General features: G+C 38.4%; 1 protein-coding gene across 4 annotated transcripts in view; it reads right to left on the bottom strand.

Moving 5' to 3' along the window:
• The window catches only part of LOC133640437 (transcription factor IIIB 90 kDa subunit-like), a 172,808-nt gene that overhangs the window by 98,859 nt on the left and 51,426 nt on the right, over positions 1-22,523 (bottom strand). For all 4 annotated transcript variants that reach the window (XM_062033850.1, XM_062033847.1, XM_062033848.1 and 1 more), the window contains exons 8-12: positions 15,776-15,869; positions 15,510-15,636; positions 13,884-13,923; positions 9,427-9,519; positions 8,862-9,155 (exon numbers count right to left, since the gene is read on the bottom strand). In XM_062033850.1, the coding sequence (XP_061889834.1) occupies positions 8,862-9,155; positions 9,427-9,519; positions 13,884-13,923; positions 15,510-15,636; positions 15,776-15,869 (648 nt within the window). The remainder of the gene's footprint in view (positions 1-8,861; positions 9,156-9,426; positions 9,520-13,883; positions 13,924-15,509; positions 15,637-15,775; positions 15,870-22,523) is intronic.

Raw genomic sequence — 22,523 nt, 5'->3', positions numbered from 1 at the left:
GGGGGGGGGGGAATTTATAGACGCTTTGGACACCCCAGACAGGAAGTGGACCAAACGCCAATCTCAGTGAGAGGCGATGTGTCAATATTTATGCTCAAACCTGCTGATGGCCATGTTTTAGGGGCAGATGCTTGACGCCGTCCAACATCACACCAGTGTAATTAAGGGCTGCACGGTTTTGAGAAAAAAAACTTCCAGACTATGAGCCTCTACTTTTTTCCTACGTTTTGAACCCTGCGGCTTATAACACGGTTCGGCTAATTTATGGATTTTTCTTCGCTGACGGACATAATGGAATAGTTTAAAACAACAACAACTAGTAAACACACTGATAAGGTACAGTATGTTATTGTTTGTGCAATGAAACTGCAATTCCCTCGTCTTTAGTCCTTTCAACCGGAAGTGGAATTGCCGCTCCATCTTATTGCCATCCATAGTGTTTCTATTCATCACTCCAAGCAATATTTGTAAGTTTTAGAAAATAACTAAAAACTAGAGATGTCCGATAATGGCTTTTTTGCCGATATCCGATATTGTCCAACTCTTAATTACCGATTCCGATATCAACCGATACCGATATATACAGTCGTGGAATTAACACATTATTACGCCTAATTTTGTTGTGATGCCCCGCTGGATGCGTTAAACAATGTAACAAGGTTTTCCAAAATAAATCAACTCAAGTTATGGAAAAAAAAATGCCAACATGGCACTGCCATATTTATTATTTAAGTCACAAAGTGCATTATTTTTTTAACATGCCTCAAAACAGCAGCTTGGAATTTGAGACATGCTCTCCCTGAGAGAGCATGAGGAGGTTGAGGTGGGCGGGTTGGGGTGTATATTGTAGCGTCCCGGAAGAGTTAGTGCTGCAAGGGGTTCTGGGTATTTGTTCTGTTGTGTTTATGTTGTGTTACGGAAATGTGTTTGTCATTCTTGTTTGTTGTGGGTTCACAGTGTGGCGCATATTTGTAACAGTGTTAAAGTTGTTTTTACGGCCACCCTCAGTGTGACCTGTATTGGCTGTTGACCAAGTATGCGTTGCATTCACTTGTGAGTGTGAAAAGACATAGATATTATGTGATTGGGCCGGCACGCTAGGCAGTGCCTTTAAGGCACGCCCCCAATATCGTTGTCTGGGAGAAATTCGGGAGAATGGTTGCCCCGGGAGATTTTCGGGAGGGGTACTGAAATTCGGGTGTCTCCCGGGAAAATCGGGAGGGTTGACAAGTATGACTGGGAGACGAAACTGCTCTGTACTTCTCCCTACGTCCGTGTACCACTCCGTACAGCGGCGTTTTAAAAAGTCATACATTTTACTTTTTGAAACCGATACCGATAATTTCCGATATTACATTTTAAAGCATTCATCCGCCGATATCGGCAGTCCGATATTATCGGACATCTCTACTAAAAACAATTCTTACTTACTAAATCGTTCCATGTGTGATGTCCGTAGGAGTGTTTTCATGCATATTTGTATGTGCTATTATAATATAATGAAGCTACAGTCATTAGCATTAGCTAATATGCTTAACATGGTTAAAAGAGTCTTTGTTTGATTGATTCAAACTTGTATTAGTAGATTGCACAGTACAGTACATATTCCGTACAATTGACCACTAAATGGTAACACCCGAATACGTTTTTCAACTTGTTTAAGTCGGGGTCCACGTTAATCAATTCATGGTACAAATATATCATCAGAGTATATACATTGAATTATTTACATTATTTACAATCCGGGGAATGGGATGTGGAGGGGGTTGGGGCGGGGGGGATTAGGTTTGGTTGATATCAGCATACTTAAGTCATCAACAATTGCACCATCTGAAAAATGGACATTGTAACAGTGTAGGTCTGACTTGGTAGGATATGTACAGCGAGCGGTGAACATAGTGAGCTCAGAAAGCATAAGAACAAGTATATACATTTGATTATTTACAATCCGGGGAGGTGGGATGTGGTGGGAAGTGGGGGTTAGGCTAGGGTTGTAGTTGCCTGGAGGTGTTCTTTTATTGCGGTTTTGATGGAGGATAGAGATGCCCTTTCTTTTACACCTGTTGGGAGTGCATTCCACATTGATGTGGCATAGAAAGAGAATGAGTTAAGACCTTTGTTAGATCGGAATCTGGGTTTGACGTGGTGTGTGGAGCTCCCCCTGGTGTTGTGGTTATGGCGGTCATTTACGTTATGGAAGTAGTTTGACATGTACTTCGGTATCAGGGAGGTGTAGCGGATTTTATAGACTAGGCTCAGTGCAAGTTGTTTTACTCTGTCCACCCTGAGCCAGCCCACTTTGGAGAAGTGGGTAGGAGTGAGGTGGGATCTGGGGTGGAGGTCTAGAAGTAATCTGACTAGCTTGTTCTGTGATGTTTGGAGTCTAGATTTGAGGGTTATGGAGGGGCTAGGGTACCAGGAGGTGCATGCGTAATCGAAAAAGGGTTGAACGAGAGTTCCCGCTAGAATCTTCATGGTGCTTTTGTTGACCAGAGAGGAGATTCTGTAGAGAAATCTCGTTCGTTGGTTGACCTTTTTGATTACCTTGGTTGCCATTTTATCACAGGAAAGATTAGCCTCTAGAATGGAACCTAGGTAGGTGACCTCATCTTTCCTGGTGATAACAATGTCACCCACTTTAATAGTGAAGTCACTGACTTTCTTAAGGTTGATTTGGGATTTGGGACCCAAATAGGATGGATTCCGTTTTACCTAAGTGTATGGATAGCTAGTATTATTAACTTACAATGGCATTCTTTTTGTATTGTTTCAGTTCCACAAATCCCTCAGTAAATTCACCAAAACGTCGCCGTGAAGTTATTGAGTCCGTTTAGCAGATTGGAGAGCCAGCTTGCGCAGCTAGTGGGTCCATGACGATGACTTCTGTTTTGTTTGATCAGCCGTTTTACTGCCGTGTTACAGGCATCGTTTGGAAACAATTAAGGTATGTAAATAAACATTTACAGAATATTTCCGTGTAAATAACTCATTTCACAACGTATTTATCTGCTGCCTATAGTCCTGTGCGGCTAACATATGGAAAAAAAAATATCCCTAAAATTTAGTGGGTGCGGCTTATAGTCTGTAAAATACGGTAATTGCGATTTTTCTCTTCAAAATTGCGAGTCGATTTGCAATTTTTATATATTATACATATGAATGCATAAAACTGCGAAAATAACGAGTGAAGGAAGACGTGTTAGTTTTTGACTGTCAATCAACATATTCTTGTCTCAATGTGCCACACATTAGAACAATATTTAATAATTAACTTTCACAAATATTTGACTTTATGCAGACAGACTCAGAGTTTTGTCTACATCATAATCTTAACCTGAAGAAATAATCGCTAAAAACTAGACAGTGTTTATAATGTAATGTAATCATAATATATAATAATAATGCAAGTAACTTTTAAAAAGGATATAAACTTTAATTTCTCATTACTGTAGAATTGTTTGTTATTGTACTGTAATTGGAAGAGAAATAACTTTGTTGTCATAAATAAATAAAATGTATACATTTCTGGAAGCAATAATTAACATCTTAAAGCGCATTTTTTTCTCCCAGTTGGAAAAACAAGGTTGGACGTTGTTTTTTCGTTTGTTGCATGACGCGATCTAGGCAATCTCGCCCCTTCGTCCGTGCTGATGGGCTCATATTGCTCATCCAATTCGAAGCTAAAATATTACCATTAACATTTGGCTTCATGCCAATATTTGCCTGTACTTATTTGACTGATGCAGGGTTTTTTGTATTTGTTTTTCAATTTTATATATAATTTTTGTGGGTTAATTGTTTGGGGGGGAAATTAACATGACACTAAAAATAAATAAATAAAATAAAATAAAATAAAATAAAAATGTATATATATATATATATATATATATATATATATATATATATATATATATATATATATATATATATATATATATATATATATATTTTTTTAAATCTATTTAATTTTTTTTAAAATCTATCAGGAATCGTTACAAACAGGAATTGCGACTCATTTGAAAAATCGATTTCTTTGACTCCCCTTGTATTTATCCTCTTGTAGAGGGGACACGCCCAGACAAGAGAGGTTTCACTCTATTGCGGTTCAAAACGACAGCTGTCGAGAAGGAAGTAGCACTGTGACAGTCCATTCCAGTCCACTACACAGAAGCCTCGTGGAGGAAAACTAACAGTGAGCCAACACAAATAAGTAGAACATGACAAATAAAGCTGCTTCATTAACTGTGAACCAGAGTAGTTTCACTACCTCCTGATTAGGCCTCAAAAAAGTGGGAAGATCATCAAAAAAAACAAGAAAAACTCTCCTTTAATTAAAAAAGACCTTTAATATCTATGGCATGTCTCAGTGGACCTTTCATCAGTCCGACGCCTTCCAGCCATTCGGCCTTAGGTGTGTCCAGAGGTCTATTTAGACATGCTGTAGATATTAAAGCCAGCTTCAGCAAACACATATTTCTACACATATCTAGACTCGTACAAATACACATCACCTAAAACACAGCACACCCGTAGACTTGACATATTATTATCATAAGATTGTATAAGTTAACATACTGCACTCCTCTTTTGTTCTTCTTTCTCTTATAATCCGATTATTTATCTAATTACATTCTGATTATTTATCTAATTATATGTATTGTTACATTGTCACAAAATAGTAATGGTGCTAGAGGAAAATAATATTAATTATCAATACTAAGCGGTAGAAAATGGATGGATGGAATACTATTAATATTAGAGATGTCCGATAATATCGGACTGCCGATATTATCGGCCGATAAATGCTTTAAATTATCAGTATCGGTTTCAAAATTATCGGTATCGGTTTCAAAAAGTAAAATATATGACTTTTTAAAAGGCCGCTGTGTACACGGACGTAGGGATAAGTACAGAGCGCCAATAAACCTTAAAGGCACTGCCTTTGCGTGCCGGCCCAATCACATAATATCTACGGCTTTTCACACACACAAGTGAATGCCAAGCATACTTGGTCAACAGCCATACAGGTCACACTGAGGGTGGATGTATAAACAACTTTAACACTGTTACAAATATGCGCCACACTGTGAACCCACACCAAACAAGAATGACAAACACATTTCGGGAGAACATCCGCACCGTAACACAACATAAACACAACAGAACAAATACCCAGAACCCCTTGCAGCACTAACTCTTCCGGGACGCTACAATATACACCCCCGCTGCCCCCTACCTAAACCCCGCCCCCCCAACCCTGCCCACGGAGAGCATGTCCCAAATTCCAAGCTGCTGTTTTGAGGCATGTTAAAAAAAATTATGCACTTTGTGACTTCAATAATAAATATGGCAGTGCCATGTTGGCATTTTTTTCCATAACTGGAGTTGATTTATTTTGGAAAACCTTGTTACATTGTTTAATGCATCCAGCGGGGCATCACAACAAAATTAGGCATAATAATGTGTTAATTCCACGACTGTATATATCGGTATCGGTTGATATCGGAATAGGTAATTAAGAGTTGGACAATATCGGAATATCGGATATCGGCCAAAAAGCCATTATCGGACATCTCTAATTAATATTGTTCCAATGATAGTGTATTAATGTTCATTGTCAGTTCTTTCTACTTCAGTAATTTATAGGGATGTCCGATAATGGCTTTTTGCCGATATCCGATATTCCGATATTGTCCAACTCTTTAATTACCGATACAGATATCACCCGATACCGATATCAACCGATATATGCAGTCGTGGAATTAACACATAATTATGCCTAATTTGGACAACCAGGTATGGGGAAGATAAGGTACTTTTTTTTAAAATTAGTAAAATAAGATAAATATATTAAAAACATTTTCTTGAATAAAAAAGAAAGTACAACAATATAAAAACAGTTACATAGAAACTAGTAATGAATGAAAATGAATAAAATGAACTGTTAAAAGTTAGTACTATTAGTGGACCAGCAGCACGCACAATCATGTGTGCTTACGGACTGTATCCCTTGCAGACTGTATTGATATATATTGATATATAATGTAGGAACCAGAATATTAATAACAGAAAGAAACAACCCTTTTGTGTGAATGAGTGTAAATGGGGGAGGGAGGTTTTTTGGGTTGGTGCACTAATTGTAAGTGTATCTTGTGTTTTTTATGTTGATTTAATAAAAAAAATAAAATAAAATAAAAAAAAAAAAAAACGATACCGATAATAAAAAAAACAATACCGATAATTTCCAATAATACATTTTAACGCATATATCGGCATCTCTACTAATTTATATTTTTACGGATATTGGCATCATTTTTGTATATTTTGCATCCGCTGATGTACAGACCCTTTCCAAAAAAAATGTAATATCATGGAAAAGTGTATTTATTTCCATATTCCATTCAAAATGCTAAACTTCCATGGATTATAGATTCAGGGCCCACAACTTGAACAATTTCAAGTATTTAGTTGTATATTTGTACATCATTTGGGCCTCCAGCTCACAAAACCCACGAAAACAGCATTTCAAAAAATGAGAATACTGTGAAGAAATCACCGTTTCCTACTTTGCCCTGTAAAAGTTGGGATGATTTCTTCACAGTATTCAAATTTTTTGAAATTCCTGTTTTCGTGGGTTTTGTGAGCTGGACGTTTAACGTTTTGAATAGAACTATGGAAATTAATACACGTTTCCATGGAAAGGGTCTGTAGTTCTGTTGTCTCTCTCTGTCTATTTTCTTCTTTCTATCCCCTCTTGATCCGGTCGCGCTAAACACGAAATAAATCCATAACATTTGATTTGCAGGGGATTGTCAGAACATCTTTTTGGTCAGCAGAACAGGGACTTTAATCCCCAAATCTTTTAAATGAAAGTCTTATGATCTACAACTGAGCAATTTGGGGTCTCTTCCCATTGGAAAAACACACACAAAATAAACAACATGCTTCTGGCAACATTCTGGTTGCATATTTGACCCCTCTTCTTGGCAACAAAGGTAGATTTGATATGAATGTGTTGCGTTCTTGACACAGACTCAGCTTCTAAGTATTGTTCACAAATGTTTAGTAGGGTTAAGGTACAGTCTCTGGAACAGATATCGCAGAAACTTAATTTAACCTGCCTGAAACCCTTAAAAAAACAGTTTTTTATGTGTCTTTGATATTGTCTTGTTGGAACACCACGGTTGTGTACACTGCAAAAATTCGGTGTTCAAAAAACAAGAAAAAATAAAATAAAAATTAGTGGTATTTTATTTGAACTAAGCAAAATTATCTGCCAATAGAACAAGAAAATTTGGCTTGTCAAGACTTTCCAAAACAAGTCAAATTAGCTAACCTCAATGAACCCCAAAATACCTTAAAATAAGCATATTCTCACTAATAACAAGTGCACTTTTCTTGGTAGAAAAAAACAAGAGACCTTTTTGCTCAATATGTTGAAAAATATTCTTAAATGAAGTAAATGCTAGTGCCATTATCTTGACATATGGACCGTACCCACACCTCCCGCCACCTGAACAGTTTTTTCCCCTCGGCCATCAGGCAAATGAACAATAACTCCTAACAGTAGCTCCTTGAATTCCTTCTAAGTCTATAACATGATCTGATAGCTCAGTTACAGCTCTTTTTATTACCAAATATGTGTTATATGTGTTTTATGTTGCACGATTGCACCAAGAAAAATTCCTAGTTTGTAAACCTGTTCTCAAACAATGACAATAAAACTATTCTGATTCGGATAATGATATGCGCCCGGCATTACATTTCTTGAAACCAGCAAACTTATACTAAAAACTAATATATTGTTCTTAATGGAAAGGCAACAAGGCAAGCGCTTGTTACTCTCGGGGTCTCCTAGCCGCTCAGGCAAATCATATTGTCTAAAAATGCATTTTTCCGTGGATAACATGACATCATCGCGCCAAGTGCGTGCTCTTTCAGTCAATTAGTGCGCATATATACAGCCCGGCCCCCGGCCAAATTTTTTTTAATTGTAACTTTGAGGAATTTATCTGAATGTGCACGAACTATTTCTGTTCAAAATTGTTTGAAATGTCACATGTTTAAATATTAACCAACTGTACTGCGATATGATTACCTATTTTCTATTGTTTCATTGAAAATAAAACAGCAAAGTCCATTTGGCTGTCATCTGTTTTAATTATGAGACACAATTGTGTCAAAGTCATGATTTTTTTTTTCATGCTTACAATAAGAAATTATTACTTTAAAAAAGTAGTTTTATACTTGTGAGTGTTGATGACACAGCTTTGCAACAGTTGATATTCTAGTTTCAAGCATGTTTTACTCAATATAGGTCATCAAATCTCAGCAACAAGCTGTAATATCTTACTGAGATCATTTAGGACCTTAAAACAAGTAAAACACTCTAACATAAAATCTGCTTAGTGAGAATAATTATCTTATCAGACAGAAAATAAGCAAATATCACCCTTATTTGAGATATTTCATCTTACTTAGATTGCAGTTTTTGCAGTGTACAACGTTCCGTCTTTTTGCTGTTGATTGGTAGTGCAGCAAAGGAGCTCAATATTTGTCTCATCTGGCCATAAAACTTTTGTCCCAGGAGTATTTGGTTTTAAAGTGTGGGTAGCATTCAAGGTATATCCATCTTAAATAAGGCCATACCTCTCTTTTGTGAAGTAAATCTGTACAACAGATATGACATCGAGGTCAAGATCTAAAAGCCATGTGAGAGTTTTTGCATTTTTGTTGCTAGCTGCTTTGTTGGAAGTGTCACCTGTGCTTGTGTTTGACCATCGGGGACAGTTAGCTGTGGGTACACCCCTCCCTCCAGTTCTACCACAGCAGTGACAAACAAAGCCAAAAGCGTCACTCACCGTTATCTTCCGCTCCTTGGACGGAGCTGCCGTTGGACTCGTCCAGAGCCAGCGAGGCGGCCGTGGGCATGCTCATCCCCAAGATGGAAGCCAGCGAAGGGCTTTTCCGTTTGGGCGCGTCCTCCCCTTCCTCCTCCTGGGCGACCCCGCTCTGCTCCAAGTCCATCAGCGACTCCATGGTGAGCTCGGCCATCTCCTTGCCAAAGTGCTTGGCCACCGTGCGGATCACGTCGTCCTCCTCGTCGTCGTCGTCGTCCTCCGCCATCTTGGAGCCGTCCGGGTCGTTCTCGAGGTCTGTGTGAGGCGGGAGCGCTTAATCCACTTCAATGTTGACATTTCCAGGAGCGATACGTTGATAAACGATGGCTTGGTTGTCATGGTTACCACAATGACAGGAAACTAATGTTTAATCTTTATGTGAACGCGTCACAAAAGTGGTCCAAATGACTTAATTCATGGAACATTTGGGGCTACGCTTCATTCTGCATCTATGGACGCAGTGCAAACACTGCGTGACTCAAACTCCCCGCCACCAGGATGCAGGACGCCCACCAGGCCCCCGTACCTTCTTTGGCGTAGGCGGCGTAAACCCCTCTGAGCTTGGGTCTGCTGCTCTCCAGATTAGTGTCGATCTCGTTCTGGTAGCCTTCAATCTCACCTGCAAACACGAATCAATGGCTGTGTCTTCAATGCAACACTTAACACACTTCAGTAAGTATCAGGCTGTTTATTTCTTTCAAATGGATCCCCATCAGATGCTACCCAGTAACCACTAATCGTCCTAGAGTCCATCACACAAGACAATTGGTCATTTCAAATAGCTAAAAGTCTATTCGCTGCCTTGTGGACAATGTCAGAATATCAGGACAATGACCATGAACTTCCCTTTAATGTGCACACAGCACAGCATTTACCTATACGACCCAATGCAAGCAGCCCTTTCCTCTCATGGCGCAAACTGCAACCAAACAAAGAAAGTCAACATGCATGGTCAAACAAAACACAACCTGCTCACTGAACTTTGTGGATATTATTTAAAAAATTTCCAAACACTAGGGGTGTAACGGTACGTGTATTTGTATTGAACCGTTTCGGTACGGGGGTTTCGGTTCGGTTCGGAGGTGTACCAAACGAGTGGCTTGAGGTGAAGGCTAATTCGCTTTTAGTGTAACGTTAGCTCATTTTGCAGTGTGTGTGTGTGTGTCCGCGTGTGTGTTACGGACAGCAAAGCCCTGTCTGTCTGTTATTTCACTTTACCTTTTTCTGTGTTGATTGAGCCGTGTTGAAGCAGCAAAAAAGGACATTATGTTAAATGAAGAGTTTCTGTCTCTGATAGTTGATATAATAATGTAACTGCATCATTAAGCCTACATCAGTGTTTCCCACACATGCATTTATTTGTGGCGGCCCGCCACGAAAGAATTAAGGCCGCCACAAAAAAAAAAAATTATTTAAAAAAAAAAAAAAAAATATTTTATTTTTTAAATTTTTTTATTTTTTTTTTAAAAAAATTTAAAATTTTTATTTTTATTTTTTTTTGTCCTGTCCAGCTTCTCAGGCAAATCATATAGTTGATGTAGATGCCCATATCGGCTGTTCGGATTTACTTTACAAAAGAGAAGTGTAGGATCAAGATTTTTGGAGCTCTTTGTTCAGTGGATCAAATGTTTGATGAAGCTTTGTGTCTATCTACCACCACTACTGTTTTCTGTTTATTTGTTACTGACTGTGGCAGGACACCTCTGCCTCTGTTTCACTTTATGTTGCTGGTAAATAATATGGTTGAAGTAGTAGGCTAAAGTTAAATTATTTAGTATGCACTAATTAAAGGAGCAGAGCTTTAAGAGACATTTTAGCTTTTATATTTTTATAAGATATATTTTTTGTAAGAACCACAATTAATAAATAGATTTCAGTGAATAACTTATTGTTCATATCTGTATATAAATATGTACATAAAGTGTTGTAATTATATTGTAAAATGGATGGATGGACGTTTAAAACAAAACTGTTATTAATTAGTAAGTATACATTTTTTGAGCATTTTTTGAGAAAATCATATCATTGTAGTAAATTATGCAAATTACTCGATGATGTCATGGTGACCACGCCTATAGCCACGCCCATAGCCATACTCCCACCGCCACAGGTATCTTGGCAGTTTATGGGAAACACTGTACATGAACTCCATGGTGTTCAGGGATGAATAGTCTCTCCTATTGCTATTGTACCATTTTTTCAGCTATAGTTCCATTAATCATTAGTAATGCAGCAGCCTAGTTTTGAATGGCAGGGTCCCTGCTATCACATGTTGATAAAAATATAACATTTACATAATAAATCAACTACAAGCTTCCCAAATGCTGTAATAAATTTAGCACGATGAGTTGACTTGAAACTGTTTAATGTTGCACTTTTTATATGTAGAAGAAAAGTTTTGTCATTTTATTTAATCTGAGGCAGTTTAATGTTGATTAACGTGGGCAGGATTATTATAGTGTTCCCAATGTTAAAAGGATAAAGCCATTGTTTACAAATTTGGTAAATAAATAACCAAAAAATGTATATTTTGTTGTTTTCTTACTGTACCGAAAATGAACCGCACCGTGACCTCTAAACCGAGGTACGTACCGAACCGAAATTTTTGTGTACCGTTACACCCCTACCAAACACCGTACATAATTCAAAATTACACCCATTTAAAGCCGCAACAGTGCAAGATGGGGAAAAATGTTGAATGCATCTGCTGATATGGGTAGAGTGCAGACTTCCCCGGACTAACCATCTTTATTGAAATATAAAAAGCGCATCTATAATTTTTCTATTTTACCAGGAAAACTCCCATTGAGTTTAAAAACCTCTTTTTCAGGGGAGTCCTGGCCAAGAGGCAGCAAAAGTGACACGCACAATTACATTCACATTACATATTAAAATGACAAGACGGACATCCAGTCCTGAGGCTGCTTCAGATGCTCTCAGTTTAGATTTAAAAGGATTTAAGGCTAAAAGTTCAGTCAGTTTCCAGTCTTTTTGTAACTTGTTCCAAGCACAGGGAGCTGCATGGAGCTTTTTTTACATGCATACATACAATTATAGATGTGTTTTTTAACATTTAAATAAAGATTGTGAGTCCAGGGAAGTCTGCAGAAAGGTTACCATTAAAGTACCGGTATAACGGAAAAATAAACGTTCTTCACATGCTGAATTGTGTTTCATTATATCCATTAAACCATATCCAATTATATTTTCAAGACTGAAAATAATCCGGGGGTCTGGAGGCCGCAGGTTTTCCAGTAATTAAACATGCAAAAATTAGCCAAATAAAAGCACCATTTAAAGATGTTTTAGTATTTAAAGAATTGAAAAATGATCAACAGAGTTGACATACACTACCGTTCAAAAGTTTGGGGTCACATTGAAATGTCCTTATTTTTGAAGGAAAAGCACTGTACTTTTCAATGAAGATAACTTTAAACTAGTCTTAACTTTAAAGAAATACACTCTATACATTGCTAATGTGGTAAATGACTATTCTAGCTGCAAATGTCTGTTTTTTGGTGCAATATCTACATAGGTGTATAGAGGCCCATTTCCAGCAACTATCACTCCAGTGTTCTAATGGTACAATGTGTTTGCTCATTGGCTCAGAAGGCTAATTGATGATTAGAAAACCCTTGTGCAATCATGTTCACACATCTGAAAACAGTTTAGCTCGTTACAGAAGCTACAAAACTGACCTTCCTTTGAGCAGATTGAGTTTCTGGAGCATCACATTTGTGGGGTCAATTAAACGCTCAAAATGGCCAGAAAAAGAGAACTTTCATCTGAAACTCGACAGTCTATTCTTGTTCTTAGAAATGAAGGCTATTCCACAAAATTGTTTGGGTGACCCCAAACTTTTGAACGGTAGTGTAAATACATACCCCATTCATCCAAATGAATCACTATGTATGTTTCAGTCACTGTGTTATTTAGTCACTACAGTAATTACAACTTGTGTTCACAGCCACAGGAACCACATGGGTTAGCCTACTCTATACAATATTTACAGCCTTACTAGTGTTGACAGACGCTGATCAACTACTTTCGGAAGCGTTTCTACAAACACATTTCGAGCATTGTTGCTCGAAATCCTGTGACTTCATGTCAGAGATGAAACTTTCTGGACAAAAAGATTTATAAGATCTCTCATTCTTCTAACAGAGGCGGTGACACTATGAACACTAATTCCAACTGGAATGGATGCAGTCCTGGAACAGCATGCATGTCAACATGACCAATGCATGACTTAGAAAACACACCTGCTGTGTTTACAGTGATAATTTGAGACCAATGCAGTGACTATCCTTTCTTTTGAGGCACACAAATGACAAGCAATCATTGTTCAAATTGCCCAAAAGTTACATTTCTGTTTCCACCAGTCACGTTCATAAGCATTGCATCAGTGTACTGTACGGTGTAGCCAACACTTATTGGTTGTATGTGAGGTAGTTGAATGTGAAGCCAAAGTATTTCAACGGACAAAACCATTAGATCATATCTGGCTTTAACAGAGATATTGCTTTGCACATAAATAGCTACTCCTCCTCCATACCTATTTATATCCCCTCTCAAAACATTGTAGCCGGTTAAAGATATCTCAAAATCACTAATAGAACTGTCGAAAATTAGTCTCGGATAAGGCCATAATATTAAAAGTGTTATTAAATCAGACAATTCCTGAACTTTAAAAGGCAAACTACATATATTTAAAATGAGCACTGTGTAAAACTTTTTAGGCAAGCCAGGGGCCACTTTTTGTTTGTTTTGTGTGCAGCATAGAAGCAGCAGTTACATGTCTACACGCAGTGTTGCATTCCTGTCTCTGTGCATTTACGTACTGCTGGTAGGGGAATGAATGATGAGTAGGGGTGTGACGATACCATCGATGCCGCGGTATTGCGGTTTCAAAGTCTTCACAATTTTGCCGTGACGTGTGACCTGCCACCTGAGGAAAAGGAATACTTAAAAGAAAGTTTATACCTTCAATGTCGTCCATCTTCTTCCTCAGCTCCACCTCCAGCTGCAACATACAGTACATTAGATTTAGTTGTTTTGAACATACATACCAATTGTTTTGTGAACTATCAGTGTTTCCCACACATTCATTTATTTGTGGCGGCCCGCCACGAAAGAATTACGTCTGCCACAAATTTTTTTTTTTTTTTTTTTTTTTGTCCTGTCCAGCTTCTCAGGCAAATCATATAGTTGATGTCGATGCCCATAAAGGCTGTTCAGATTTACTTTACAAAAGAGAAGTGTAGGATACTTCTCTTGTTGCCTTATTTGTATTTGACCACTACTGTTTTCTGTTTATTTGTTACTGACTGTGGCAGGACACCTCTGCCTCCGTTTCACTTTATGTTGCTGGTAAATAATATGGTTGTAGTAGTAGGCTAAAGTTAAATTATTTAGTATGCACTAATTAAAGGGGCAGAGCTTTAAGAGACATTTTAGCTTTTATATTTCATAAGATATATTTTTTGTAAGAACCACAATTAATAAATATATTTCAGTGAATAACTTATTGTTAAAATCTGTATATAAATATGTACATAAAGTGTTGTAATTATATTGTAAAATGGATGGATGGATGGATGGACGTTTAAAACAAAACTGTTATTATTAATTAGTAAGTATACATTTTTTGAGCCTTTTTAGAGAAAATCATATCATTGTAGTAAATTATGCAAATTACTCGATGATGTCATGGTAACCACGCCCATAGCCACGCCCCCACTGCCACAGGTATCTTGGCAGTTTATGGGAAACACTGACTATGTATTACATAAATTCTAGATGGAGACTGTTACTCAATGAGTGCACTTACACGTACCGTATTTTTCGGATTATAAATCGCAGTTTTTTTCATAGTGGTGGTGCGATTTATACTCTGGAGTGATTTATGTGTGAAATTATTAACACATTTCCGTTTTTGGGGTTTTTTTGTCATAAAAAAATACAATCATGTGTGCTTACGGACTGTATCCCTGCAGACTGTATTGATCTACATTGATATGTAATGTAAGAACCAGAAATATTAATAACAGAACGATTTAATAAAAAAATAAAAAAACAATTTTTATTTTTTTTAGTTCTTGTGCGGCCCGGTACCAATCGATCCACGGCCCGGTGGCTGGGGACAACTGATATAACGTACACTTATTCAGACTGTAGTTCACTATTCTTTATTTATTTTAAATTGCCTTTCAAATGTCTATTCTTGGTGTGGGCTTTTATCAAATAAGTTTCCCCAAAAAATGCGATTTATACTCCAGTGCGACTTATATATGTTTTTTTTGTTCTTTATTATGCATTTTCGGCCGATGCGATTTAGACTCCGGAGCGACTTATAATCAGAAAAATACGGTAGTTTGATTTTCACACTGAGAAGTGCAGCAAATTGCAGTACACTGTGGATGTTGCACTCAAAACACTCAAAATGGTGACGGTGGTCGCCATTTTGACTATGTGGCGTAACGCTTATCATTTCCAGGAAGTGTGCAATGACGTAGTGCACAGTGTATACTTACACTGGATTGTACTGATGCCATTTGAGACATGGGTTTTTCAATTCATGCCACAGAGAAGGAGAGAAAATGGTGTTACCTGCTGGACTTTCTTCTTCCTGATGCCTGCAGTGTAGCATGGCGGGTCACACTCCTGGTCCAGGTCCACCTTCTTGAACTCCTCGATGGTCAGCAGACTGGTGGGTGTGTTCTCAAACTCGGCCAGCCTGATGCAGAAAGCGTGAAAACGCGGGGTAAAAAAAACATTCTGGATAGTATTTATAGTGTTGTTTTCTGTGAGGTCGTTACTGGGCTAATGACGACTTGATGGGAGTGAAAGGACGCCAATCAAAACTGGCCACCCACCTTTTTTTTAGCGTAGTGTCGCACACTTTCACCACGTTTATGATTTCTTTGATGGTGCGCCGAAACTCGTGCATGCGAGCTGCCACCAGAAGAGCTGCAAATAAATAGAACAATATTAGCTTTGCACAGCTAATTATTATTCAAGCTAATTCAAATCAGCATTTGCATCCGGACCCTTCTATGCTCTCAATTTTCAAATGTAGCTAATTTTTTTGGTCTTGTTTGGTAGACTGAGATGAAAAATCACATATGTCAGCACTAGAGATGTCCGATAATGGCTTTTTTGCAGATATCCGATATTGTCCAACTCTTAATTACCGATTCCGATATCAACCGATACCGATATATACAGTCGTGGAATTAACACATTATTATGCCTAATTTTGTTGTGATGCCCCGCTGGATGCATTAAACAATGTAACAAGGTTTTCCAAAATAAATCAACTCAAGTTATGGAAAAAAATGCCAACATGGCACTGCCATATTTATTATTGAAGTCACAAAGTGCGTTATTTTTTTTTAACATGCCTCAAAACAGCAGCTTGGAATTTGGGACATGCTCTCCCTGAGAGAGCATGAGGTGGGCGGGGTGGAGGTGGGGAGGAGGGGGCGGTAGCGGGGGTGTATATTGTAGCGTCCCAGAAGAGTTAGTGCTGCAAGGGGTTCTGGGTATTTGTTCTGTTGTGTTTATGTTGTGTTACGGTGCGGATGTTCTCCCAAAACGTGTTTGTCATTCTTGTTTGGTGTGGGTTCACAGTGTGGCGCATATTTGTAACAGTGTTAAAGTTGTTTATACGGACACCCTCAGTGTGACCTGTATGGCTGTTGACCAAGTATGCCTTGCATTCACTTGTGTGTGTGAAAAGACGTAGATATTATGTGACTGGGCCGGCACGCAATTGCAGTGCCTTTAAGGCACGCCCCCAATATTGTTGTCTGGGTGGAAATCGGGAGAAATTCGGGAGAATGGTTGCCCCGGGAGATTTTCGGGAGGGGCACTGAAATTCGGGAGTCTCCCGGGAAAATCGGGAGGGTTGGCAAGTATGACTGGGAGACGCAACTGCTCTGTACTTCTCCCTACGTCCGTGTACCACTCCGTACAGCAGCGTTTTAAGAAGTCTTAAATTTTACTTTTTGAAACCGATACCGATAATTTCCGATATTACATTTTAAAGCATTTATCTCTACAAAAAACCCAATTGGGATTTTTCTCTACAAAATTGCGATTTGATTTGCAATTTTCAAATTCTTTACATAAAAATCCATAAAACTGAGAAAATAAGTGAAGGAAGACATGTTACTATTAGACTATTAGTCATTCAACATATTCTTGTGTAAAGGTGCCACACATTAGAACATTAGACTCAAATCTTAAACTGAAGAAATAATCGATAAAATCAATAGTTTATATGTCATCATAATATATAATATTAATGCAAGTAACCCTTTAAAATAATATAAACCTTTAGTTCTCATTACTGTAAAATTGTTTGTCATTGTACTTTAATTGAAAGGTAAAATAACTGTTATCCTTAAAAAAATAAAAAATAAAATTGAACATCTTAAAGTGCATTTTTCCCAGTTGGTAAAACTATGTCAGACAAACAAGGTTTTTTTGTGTGTTGCGATCACGACGGCATTTTCGCTCGTTCGTTCGTGTTGATGGGCTCATACGCCATCTGCTTTGAAGCCGAAATATTTCCAAAACAGGACGTCTGGCTTTGCAATCATATTTTTTCTTCTTAAGTATTAAACAACAGAAGAATAAGTGATTATTACATTTTAACAGAAGTGTAGAGAGAACATGTTAAAACAGGAAGTAAGCAGATATTAACAGGAAATGAACAAGTAAATTAATAATGTTGACAAAATAATAGAATAAGAAATGACAATATGTTACTGCATACGTCAGCAGACAAATTAAGAGTCTTTGTTTGTTTACTTACTATTAAAAGACAAGTTGTCTAGTATGTTCACTATTTTATTTAATGCCAAAATTGTTCTTTGATTGCAATAAGAAACATATGTTTAATGTACCATAAGATTTTTGGTTAAAATCAAGGCAATTTATGTGGTCACATTTGTTTTGAAATGTATCAAAATACATTTCGGTACCAATGGACAACCCAGCTCCCACCTAAAAACATTCCTATGTGGACCGGGCCTTAAAGGCCTACTGAAAGCCACTACTACCGACCACGCAGTCTGATAGTTTATATATCAATGATGAAATCTTAACATTGCAACACATGCCAATACGGCCGGGTTAACTTATAAAGTGCAATTTTAAATTTCCTGCGAAACTTCCTGTTGAAAATGTCTATGTATGATGACGTATGCGCGTGACGTCAATCGTTGAAACGGAAGTATTCGGACACATTGAATCCAATACAAAAGGCTCTGATTTCATCGCAAAATTCCACAGTATTCTGGACATCTGTGTTGGTGAATCTTTTGAAATTTGTTTAATGAACAATGAAGACTGCAAAGAAGAAAGCTGTAGGTGGGATCGGTGTATTAGCGGCTGGCTGCAGCAACACAACCAGGAGGACTTTGAGATGGATAGCAGACGCGCTATCCGATGCTAGCCGCCGACCGCATCTATGATCGGGTGAAGTCCTTCGTCGCTCCGTCGATCGCTGGAACGCAGGTGAGCACGGGTGTTGATGAGCAGATGAGGGCTGGCGTAGGTGGAGCGCTAATGTTTTTATCATAGCTGTGACGAGGTCCCGTAGCTAAGTTAGCTTCAATGGCGTTGTTAGCAACAGCATTGTTAAGCTTCGCCAGGCTGGAAAGCATTAACCGTGTAGTTACAGGTCCATGGTTTAATAGTATTGTTGATTTTCTGTCTATCCTTCCAGTCAGCGGTTTATTTCTTTTGTTTCTATCTGCATTTAAGCCCGATGCTATCACTTTAGCTCAGTAGCTAAAGAGCTTCGCCGATGTATTGTCGTGGAGATAAAAGTCACTGTGAATGTCCATTTTGCGTTCTCGACTCTCATTTTCAAGAGGATATAGTATCCGAGGTGGTTTAAAATACAAATCCGTGATCCACAATAGAAAAAGGAGAAAGTGTGGAATCCAATGAACCCTTGTACCTAAGTTACGGTCAAAGCGAAAAAAGATACGTCCTGCACTGCCCTCTAGTCCTTCACTCTCACGTTCCTCATCCACAAATCTTTCATCTTCGCTCAAATTAATGGGGTAATCGTCGCTTTCTCGGTCCGAATCGCTCTCGCTGCTGGTGTAAACAATGAGGAAATGTGAGGAGCCTTTCAACCTGTGACGTCACGCTACTTCCGGTACAGGCAAGGCTTTTTTTATCAGCGACCAAAAGTTGCGAACTTTATCGTCGATGTTCTCTACTAAATCCTTTCAGCAAAAATATGGCAATATCGCGAAATGATCAAGTATGACACATAGAATGGATCTGCTATCCCCGTTTAAATTTAAAAAATTAATTTCAGTAGGCCTTTAAATATAGAACATCTTAAAGTGCATTGTTTCCCAGTTGGTAAAACTGTGTCAGACGAACAAGGTTTTTTTGTGTTTTGCGATCACGACGGCATTTTCGCTCGTTCGTTCGTGTTGATGGGCTCATATTGCTATCTGATTTGAAGCCGAAATATTTCCACAGCAGGACATCTGGCTTTGCAATCATAATTTTTCTCCTTAAGTGTCAAACAACAGAAGAATAAGTGATTATTACACTTTAACAGAAGTATGTTCACTATTTTATTTAATGCCAAAATTGTTCTTTGATTGCAATAAGAAACATATGTTTAATGTACCATAAGATTTTGGGTTAAAATTAAGCCAATATTGACATTATATGTGGTCACTTTTGTTTTGAAAAGTATCAAAATACATTTTGGTAGCAATGGACAACCCCAGCTCCCACCTAAAAACATTCCTACGTGGACCTTAACGTGAGCTCAACTTCTCAAAATTTGACCCTGAAAGCACCACGGGAAGGAAAAAAGGAGGACTGTTTGAGTGTCTCAGGTGCAAGGCGACCACCCCCAGAGAAAAGGAGCTTACAGAAACACGACAAAGGGGAAGCAGCCTGCTAATATTATGCAAGGAGCGGCGCAGCCAGCCTTAAAGGAGAACACTTACATAACCTTCATTAGTGCGCCTGAGCTGCGGAGCCTGCTAAAAGATACATGCATGCTTTTTACTTCCACGCGCACGCTCCTCCGAGAGTGGAGTGGCGACTCCGACGCTCCAAACGACCACTTTCTCGCCAGCCGCCATCTCGGGAGCGTGCGCCTGTTCTGGCTTGTAAACAAACGCAAACTTTTGCTCCCGACCTGCGAGTGCCTCCGTCTGCATGATTTATGATTTAGGAACTAAACATTCAAAGCAGACCAGCGCACGCACGCACACACGCACACACACACACACACACACACACACACACACACACACACACACACACACACACACACACACACACACACACACACACACACACACACACACACACACACACACACACACACACACACACACACACACACACACACACACACACACACACACACACACACACACACACAAACACACACACACACACACACGTGTGCACAAAGTGAAGGCAGAACTTTAAGATCAGGTAAGATAAGGTTGGCCAAACTAAACATGGAGCAGGAAACTTTGAGCTGGAGCATAACTACAGAGTTTTCCCACATGTGCTTTTATGAAATAAATGTAGGAAATTTGAACCTCAACACAGCTCATACGCACCTGATCTGCCAGAGAATAAGAAGACATAGCAATGTTGCAAACTATATTTAGAGAGTGCACTAGTGCCTCAACTTAAAGGCCTACTGAAAGCCACTACTACCGACCACGCAGTCTGATAGTTTATATATCAATGATGAAATCTTAACATTGCAACACATGCCAATACGGCCGGGTTAACTTATAAAGTGCCATTTTAAACTTCCCGGGAAACTTCCGCTTGAAAACGTCGCGGTATGATGACGTATGCGCGTGACGTCACGAGGTCAAGGGAAGTGTTTGGACCCAATTCAAATACCTCTGTTTTCTTCGACAAAATTCCACAGTATTCTGGACATCTGTGTTGGTGAATCTTTTGCAATTTGTTTAATGGACAATGAAGACTGCAAAGAAGAAAGTTGTAGGTGCGATCGGTGTATTAGCGGCTGGCTGTAGCAACACCAACACCAGGAGGTTGTGTTGTGTTTTGAGCAGGATAGCAGACGCACTACGGTGAGTACAGCTTTGGCTTCCAAACATTTGATCGCTTGCCCAAACGTGCGTGTCGATATGTGCATGTCACGTACGTAACTTTGGGGAAATATATGTTTCTTGCCGACTCTGATGGCGGCCGGGGTGTCGTCAAAAGCGTACAACGCCCGCCGCCACCGCATCTAAGTTAGCTTCTATTTTTTTAGCTTCGCCAAGCTGAAAATTATTAACCGTGCATTTACATGTTCATGGTTTAATAGTATTGTTGATCTTCTGTCTATCCTTCCAGTCAGGGTATTTTTTTAATTTAGTTTCCATCTGCATTTGAGACTGATGCTATCACGTTAGCTCCGTAGCTAACTTAGCTTCTATTTTTTTAGCTTCGCCAAGCTGAAAATTATTAATCGTGTATTTACATGTTCATGGTTTAATAGTATTGTTGATCTTCTGTCTATCCTTCCAGTCAGGGTTTTTTTTTATTTAGTTTCTATCTGCATTTGAGACTGATGCTATCACGTTGGCTCCGTAGCTAACTTAGCTTCTATTTTTTTTAGCTTCGCCAAGCTGAAAATTATTAACCGTGCATTTACATGTTCATGGTTTAATAGTATTGTTGATCTTCTGTCTAGCCTTCCAGTCAGGGTTTTTTTTTATTTAGTTTCTATCTGCATTTGAGACTGATGCTATCACGTTGGCTCTGTAGCTAACTTAGCTTCTATTTTTTTAGCTTCGCCAAGCTGAAAATTATTAACCGTGTATTTACATGTTCGTGGTTTAATAGTATTGTTGATCTTCTGTCCATCCTTCCAGTCAGGGTTTATTTTAATTTAGTTTCTATCTGCATTTGAGACTGATGCTATCACGTTGGCTCCGTAGCTAACTTAGCTTCTATTTTTTTAGCTTCGCCAAGCTAAAAATTATTAATCGTGTATTTACATGTTCATGGTTTAATAGTATTGTTGATCTTCTGTCTATCCTTCCAGTCAGGGTTTTTTTTTATTTAGTTTCTATCTGCATTTGAGACTGATGCTATCACGTTAGCTCCGCATCTAAGTTAGCTTCTATTTTTTTTAGCTTCGCCAAGCTGAAAATTATTAACCGTGTATTTACATGTTCATGGTTTAATAGTATTGTTGATCTTCTGTCTATCCTTCCAGTCAGGGTTTTTTTTTAATTTAGTTTCTATCTGCATTTGAGACTGATGCTATCACGTTAGCTCCGTAGCTAACTTAGCTTCTATTTTTTTAGCTTCGCCAAGCTGAAAATTATTAATCGTGTATTTACATGTTCATGGTTTAATAGTATTGTTGATCTTCTGTCTATCCTTCAAGTCAGGGTTTTTTAAAATGTTGTTTCTATCTGCGTTTGAGCCTGCTATCACGTTAGCTCTGTAGCTAACTTAGCTTCTATTTTTTTAGCTTCGCAAAGCTGAAAATTATTAACCGTGTATTTACATGTTCAGTCACTGTGAATGTCCATTTCGCGTTCTCGACTCTCATTTTCAAGAGGATATAGTATCTGAGGTGGTTTA

Source organism: Entelurus aequoreus, linkage group LG23, assembly GCF_033978785.1.
Source record: "Entelurus aequoreus isolate RoL-2023_Sb linkage group LG23, RoL_Eaeq_v1.1, whole genome shotgun sequence".
In the NCBI taxonomy this organism is placed as follows: Eukaryota; Metazoa; Chordata; class Actinopteri; order Syngnathiformes; family Syngnathidae; genus Entelurus; species Entelurus aequoreus.
The sequence above is the reverse complement of the archived record's forward strand: the minus strand, read 5'-3'. Positions and strand labels throughout refer to the sequence as shown.